This window comes from Pseudoliparis swirei, chromosome 21 (genome assembly GCF_029220125.1).
Source record: "Pseudoliparis swirei isolate HS2019 ecotype Mariana Trench chromosome 21, NWPU_hadal_v1, whole genome shotgun sequence".
Classification (NCBI taxonomy): domain Eukaryota; kingdom Metazoa; phylum Chordata; class Actinopteri; order Perciformes; family Liparidae; genus Pseudoliparis; species Pseudoliparis swirei.
In genome coordinates, this window is record NC_079408.1 from 3,454,563 (window position 1) to 3,461,984 (window position 7,422).

Consider the following 7,422-nt stretch of genomic DNA (forward strand, 5'->3'; position numbering starts at 1 on the left):
CCAACGAGGGTTCAGTTTCCAGAAATGTTCCGCTGTGTGTCCACGTGCACGCCCTCCACGTGCACGACACATGGTTTTCATTAGCACGTTTTTTTATTTTTTGAAAGACAGAATATGCAGTTATGTTCCCAAATATCATGATATCGATCGTCTTGGTAGAAAGGAAACGGGCACCCGGAGGAGAGCCCGGAGGACCCGGGACGTCCAGCCTACCCCCCCCCCCCTCTCTCTCTTTCCCTCCCTCCCTCCCTCTGTGCTGTGTCTCCATCTGCAGGCGACAATTGTGGATTGAACTGAATTTATTTAGCTTTTTTTACGTTTACACGTTTTTTTTGCTTTCAAAGCAAAAAAAGAAAAGAAAACGTAAAAGCATCAACGCGCCCAAAAACACTTCTGAAACGGTCAGAGAAATAACGAGTTAATACGACAAAATATTTAAATATCTTCACATAAACTTTCAAAACATTAAAATATCATTTTTTTTTTAGTAAAGAAATATGTTTACTCCATTTGTTATAAAAGTACAATAACAACATTATAATTTCATGGATTCTTTATAATAATCCTAAAGCTGAAATATCAAACATCTTTGACGAAATATATTTCTAAATGTACAAAAAATATTAATCATTCAACAAATCAACCGCCAGCCTCTTGGTTCAAACCCATCAGTCCAGGTCTCTGGGCTGCAGCGAGGGGCACCCTGAACACCCCCTGAGTGCCTTCCCCTTCTCGCTGTAGTCCAGGCTGGGCAGGACCAGGACGTCCTCTTTGGTTGTGTCAGCGGTGGACGTGGCGTCCTCCGCGGCCAGGATGCTCTTCACCAAGCACGTGACGGCGGCGTCAATGTTGGTGTCGTCCTGGAGAGAGAGAGAGAGAGAGATTGATTGTCTAGGTGTCTTTATTTTTCATTCAGGCTTTAGTTACATTGTTCATCCAAAAAAACTTACAAAACTAAATCATCCAAATACAAACAAACAAAACCAAGAAAACATTAGTAAAGAAACAAGTCATAAGTTCATCAACAGAGCGTCTCCTCTGACTAAACACAGGACGTCCTTTAGCGCCCACACATTCACTAACGTCAGTCTGTGACATAGACATCCTGTCTGATGCCTCTCTGGACTGGACAGCTCAGCCCCCCCCCCCCCCACCAGGCAGGAAGCTCCCTGCACATCAAACCCCAAAGTGACTCAAACCCTCCACCAAAACCAAAAGCCCTTAAAGTGGGAAAAAAAGGAAAACCCTGATCAACACGATTAAAGGACTTTTCTTGATCGAATGATATTACGCACACATCAATATCATACAGTTTACAAATAATTAATAAATCTCTCATGAGAAACCAGTTGTCCATGATGGATCTGTCTCTGTGGATGATCGTCTCTAGAAGCTTCTTCAGACGGTTGGCGAGCAGCCTGCACAGAAGTGTCTGTCTGTCTGACCAGCCCACCGTCCGCAGTAGTCAGGCCCCTTGTTTGGGGAGCAGAGCTGCCTGTCGACATGTCGTGGGCAGCGGGCCTGTCCCTGAACGCCCCGCAGCTCCTCCCACAGGTCGGCTCCCAAACACCTCCGGAAGTGCTCACAGAAATCTGCAGGCACGTCCAGTCCAGGAGCTCCATCAGCAGCCCTCTGACCCCCAGCAGCGGTCGGCTCCTCCAGGGTGACGCTCTCTCCTCGGGGCCCAGCTGAGGAGGGTCTCCAAGCAGCTCGTCAACGCTCTCATTCCTGAAGATGGCGCCGCAGAAGCTCACGGCCTGCCGTCTCACTTCCACCGGGTCAGTCGTCATCTCACCATCAGGGAAGCAAACCATTTGTTTGGTCCGAGAGACGGACCTCTCCAGACTGGAGGAGGAGGAAGGAGGAGCCACCATGTCCCCAACACCGGGGAACCTCCCCCTGACCACAGCTTGTTCTCGTGAAGATGAACAGAGTTGTTCTTTGTTCCCGTTGAAGCCGATGCCCAAAGACCCAACCCTCACCTTGTGCACCGAAACATGAAAAGGAAACGTGAAGTAGAAAATCAACAGTCTCAGAAAAAAACTAAAGTGCAGCACATTCATGACAGTTTCACTTAGTTCTCCTCTTTTTGGAGCCTTTCTTCGGCTTCAACTGCTTCCTGATAGCAGTCATGTATTTTTTAAGACGGTAGCGCTTCTTCTCATCTAAAGTCTCCACACCAACCTTCTTCTGTATTGATAAGACACTTTTCATAAATTTGTGTGCATCTGGAAAATGCTCTAGAACATCTACCGATTGCCCAAAGTTCTCATCCAGAAAGCTATTTATGTCCTCCAGCTTGTAGAGATCTCCAACGTAAGCCTGGGACCCGGTGGAGGCAGAGTCAGAGTCAGAGTCAGAGTCTGTCTCATCCTCCATCTCCTCCTCCACATCACAAGCCTCTCCTCTCTCCTCCATCTCCTCCTCCACCACACAGGCCTCTCCTCCATCCTCCGGGCCAGCAGCCTGGCTCTGGTCGGGTTCAGCTGTCGGCCCGTTGCTGCTGCCTGCTACACTTTGCTTCCTCTCTTCCTCTTCTCCTCTCAGTGCTACCTTCACCTTTTTTCCTTTTGTTGGTCCCCTTCCTTTCCTCCCTTCCTTTGCTCCTGTCAGTACTTCCTCCACCTTTTTTCCTTCCGTTTCTCCACTTTCCTTCCCGAAACACTGCAGCTCGCTCTCCAACACGGAGTCGAGTATGAACGGCGGGACCCCGGACACGGTGACCCGGGTGGTGGGCACCGTCAGCGGGGACACCTGCAGGTACACGCCGCTCAGCGTGACGCCGCTCGATATCAGCGCGGACACATACCGCTCCTCCGTAAAAAACACCAGCAGCCCTCGGTTCAACCTGGAGGCATCGGAGATGTTCTCGTGTCCGACAACATCTCCCACCGCCAGGAGAACCTCCTCTACCGGGGTACTTGCGTCGGACTCGATCCGGACGCCAAGACCCGGAGACGGCATCTCAGAGGACGCCATCTCACACCAGAACCACGGTTATCTCCACAAAACACCAATAAACCCCTAAATAAACCAACAAATAGACACTAGAAACACAACAACTCAATCAGTGAAAAATGAAAGACAAAATGTGTTAAGTTTGAGAAAAATTACCAAACATTTGCCCTCACCACGCTCTCGATCGTGAGCAGCTCCCTCGAGAGAGAGAGAGAGAGAGAGAGAGAGAGAGAGAGAGAGAGAGAGAGAGGGACCAGCAAGCTGAATCTAATAAAAGCCTGGAAGGAGGATTAGAATCTGCTGCTTCTGATTGGCTAACAGTGCTGTCAGTCTCATTTGGGTGGGTATCGCTACATTCTATTGGCTCTAACGATTCCAAACAGGCGCCAGTCACTCAAAAGGACCGACAATACTTTGTGTCTGTAGCCAATTACACCTCAGAGCTGACGAGCGCGACATGTGGTGTCCCCCAAGGTTCAGTCCTGGGGCCTCTTCTGTTCAACATCTACATGCGGCCACTGGATCAGATTAGGATAAACAACGTGTGTTATCATAATTATGCAGACGACACACACACACACACACACACCTACATAACTAGATCACCAGGGGACGAGAACCCCATACAAGGGCTAACGGCTACAAGGGCTAATGGCTACAAGGGCTTACGACTACAAGGGCTAACGACTACAAGGGCTAACGGCTACAAGGGCTAACGGCTACAAGGGCTAACGGCTACAAGGGCTAACGGCTACAAGGGCTAATGGCTAAATGCATCGAAGAAAAGAACTACTGGATAAAAGATCGAACTGAAGTCGTTGTTTTCGGTCAAAAGGACAAAGGACTGAAAGTCAGCGCAGTGAGCAGTGATGACAGAGAGAAGAGAAAGACATCAACAGGTAAACAAACCAACAAGGGGGGGGTCATGTCCTACCTTGGCGGAGGTTTCGTACCAGCCCACAAAGCCGTGCTGCCGGGAGAACTTCTCCAGTTTGGGCAGCTTGGGGCACAAGCCGGGACTCCGCTGGTCGCACTTGTTGGCCAATAGGACGGCTGGAACCGGCGTCCCGTTGTGAAGCGCCACCTGACGCAGGCGGACGGCCGAGAATCAGACACCGACTATACGCTAAGTATGGAGCAGTTTATAAAGTCAATAAAACGAGCTCCGCCAGCTGCAACATTAAAGTGACGAACACTTTAAGTGCTTCAATAATCAACATGTTGTGATTCAGTGGAGGTGTTACTTTACGAGTACCTGAATGCACCATAATGGTCTTTACGAGGCTGTGCTCTTTCAATTGAGATTTAATGCCCCTGTTCCCATGTATTCAGACACATTTACTCTGTTGTGAATGTTTTCTGTTGCATTTTTAAAGAGGAAGGTTTCCTTTTTTTTTTTAAAGAGACAATAAAGTGACTTTTACTGCCAAAAACCGTAGAAAACTGTAGTAAAGCCTGTGGAGGAAGACCAGCTCTCACTGTCGAGGCTATTTAAAGACTTTCCGGCTCGGCTGAAGCAGAAGTGACGAGGGGAAAGAACAAATTAAACATTTCTCAGAAACAATATAATATAAATATGACGTGTTACACATCCTCCTCCCTTCCTTCAACGCGTCCTCATAAGCCACCTTGGAGTCCAGGTCTCCTTTCCACTTGAGGACGGCCTGAAACGTGGACAGCCGAGTCATATCGAAGACCACCAGGGCGCCCACGGCCTCCCTGTAGTACACACGGGTCATGTTGCCATAGCGCTCCTGCCCTTTAGAGGAGGAGGAGGAAGGAGGAAGAAGAAAGAGAAGAAGGGAGGAAGTAGAAGAATGAGGAGAAGATGAAGAAGAAGAAAAATATGAAACACTTAATTTCCTTTACATATTAGAATTTAGAAGATTTTCTTGGAAAAGAAAACCCCAAATATTGTTTCCTGTTAACTAAATACAAATTAAAGGTGGTTGAATGTATGTGTGTGTGTGTGTGTGTGTGTGTGTGTGTGTGTGTGTGTGTGTGAAGAAGAATGCATCTTCTGTTGGAATTGAATAGTGTGTGAATAAGTCTCTCTGGACGCTAACTTCCTCCACATGATCCTCAAATAGTCAAGTCAGTGAACACACACACACACACACACACACACACACACACACACACACACAATAACATACCACACACACACACAAACACACACACCACAAACACACACAAAGAGATGTTATCTTTGTCTTTCTTAACACCATCAATATATTCTTTGCCTTTGTTGCTCGACAGGGTAACGCCTTCAACCAGGACACAACCTTTCAAAATAAAAGTCCCAAAAAGGTCACGGTGTCAAAAATATTTGCTCTGTTTTTTTTTATGGTCTGTATAGTTTTATCTCGACAGCTGTAGCTAATAAAATATGCAAAACAGCCTCGAAGTAAAACAAACCACACGGCAGTTATCTCTTTCTGACGAGAATCATCTGCCAACGGTCAACGTCAACTCCCAGACCTGTAAATCACCTTAAGCCCCGCCCCCAAAGCCGCTTCTCATGGTCTGTGTAAATGATGACATCATGATGTATAGAAGAAGACTTGAAACTAGAGACTGAGACATAAACTCATGTTTACAATGTTTACTGAGGGAATACATCAAGAGAAGTAGAGTCATTATATAGACTTCTATACAACCAGAGGAGCCCCCTGGTGGTCAGGAGAGAGAATGCAGCTTTACCACATGAAGCATAGACTTCTATACAACCAGAGGAGTCGTCCCCTGGTGGTCAGGAGAGAGAATGCAGCTTTAACACATGAAGCATAGACTTCTATATAACCAGAGGAGTCGCCCCCTGGTGGTCAGGAGAGAGAATGCAGCTTTAACACATGAAGCATAGACTTTCTGGCCACAGAGCTGCTGGAGGTCAGTGAAATGCTATCAGCTGTGTTATCACTAGCGCCCCCTAGCGGCCAGGTGAGAGCAGTGCAGTGAGGAGTCAGCAGGCAGCATAAAACAGGCAGTAAAATGTGAGTCACGGAAAACCATTTACTCACCTCAGCCACGAAAATAACACATTTCAATTATTAAGTTAGAAGATAAGGACTTTTTCTTTTAATGTGCATTTCCTTAAAAACTATTTCATAAATAGTGAATTAGAAGCTTCATCTGATCATCTTGATCCGGTTTATATGGCAGTTTTCCAGAAACGTATATAACCTAATGCTTGCAGACTCGTTCTAAACAGGAAAGTATAAAGTCATATATGACATGATATGCAAATCACGCGGGAATATAAACTACTATTTTATATACATATATATATATTCTTATTTATTTCCAGTTACGCACCGGCGATGTCCCACAGCTGCAGCCGCACCGCGGTCCTCTGGTCCCAGTGGAGCACCTTGAGGCCGAAGTCCACCCCGATGGTGGCGCGGTAGTGCTGGGAGAACACCTGGTGCACGTAGCGCTTGATCACGGACGTCTTGCCCACGCCGAGGTCGCCGATCACCAGGACTTTGAGCAGGCGCTCGCGCTGCATTTCACCGCTCCGGGTGTACGCGCTGGAGGGAGCGCGCGCGCGGTGGAGGTGAGGTCTCCAATTATGGGTTCCGCGTGAAATGGAGGGAATTGAACCACCGAGTACTTGTGATGTGTGACGCTTAAATAAACAAGAACGGTGTGTAAATAACTCGTTCAGTAAAGTTTATAGAAATACAAGCTGCGTAAAATGCGCGTAATTGCGTCACTCTCGAGTCCCGCAGAGACAACAACGGCGCAGGTCGTCGTGGTGTCATCGTTACCGTTCCTGCAAGTGTTCATGGGACATTGAGTCTCCGTCAGAAGCGTAAGAAGTGTCTAATCATAAAAAGTATAAATTAAAACTCGCTGTTTTTGACGCGCCGTCGTATCCAAGTGGACGAAGAAGACTTCTAGAGCCCTGGTCCGCGTGCACATCGTCTCCACTGGCTGGTCCGAGGGGGAGAGGACCGTCATCAGTCTGGACGACCACGCCCCCGGACTGTCTGTGCGCGCGTGTGTGTGCGCGTGGACGCTTGATTAGGTACACCTGCGCTTTAATGAAGGCGTTAGGATCACGTGGCTGTAGCTAGCACGCGCTTGTGTTTCATATTATGTCATATAAACTGTAGCCTATTAACTGAATTGTATGAAATTATTTGTGTCATATTATTAGACAAAATAAGTATTTTGTTTGTATTTAATTGCTTTAGAAACGCAGTAAAACTGCATCACGTGAAGTAGAACTTGTTAAGAGTTTTATTGTTGCGTATACATCTGTGAAAACACAACAAACGCTCGAGGCTCGGAGCTGCGCGTGAAGAAAACGAAGAACTACGCCTCCCAGCGGCGGCAGCTCGTCCAGTTCCGTGTCTGCGCACTGGAGGGTGCGCACAAGGACGGCGCACTGGCGCATTGAGTGTGCAGCTTCCTCTTGCACTGAAACAAACAAACAAACAAACAAACATGGTATAACAC

The 7,422-nt window shown here is 47.4% G+C and overlaps 1 protein-coding gene across 1 annotated transcript; it reads right to left on the minus strand.

Annotated features, from left to right (window-relative positions):
• Nucleotides 1–289: 289 nt before the first annotated feature.
• LOC130211993 (ras-related protein Rab-38-like) lies at nt 290–6,849 on the minus strand. Its single transcript, XM_056443055.1, has 4 exons — nt 6,274–6,849; nt 4,587–4,717; nt 3,893–4,042; nt 290–860 (listed from the first exon to the last, which is right to left on the minus strand). The coding sequence occupies exons 1-4, from the start codon at nt 6,464–6,466 to the stop codon at nt 669–671; spliced, it is 666 nt and encodes a 221-aa protein (XP_056299030.1). The 5' UTR covers nt 6,467–6,849; the 3' UTR covers nt 290–668.
• Between the last annotated feature and the right edge of the window lie 573 nt (nt 6,850–7,422).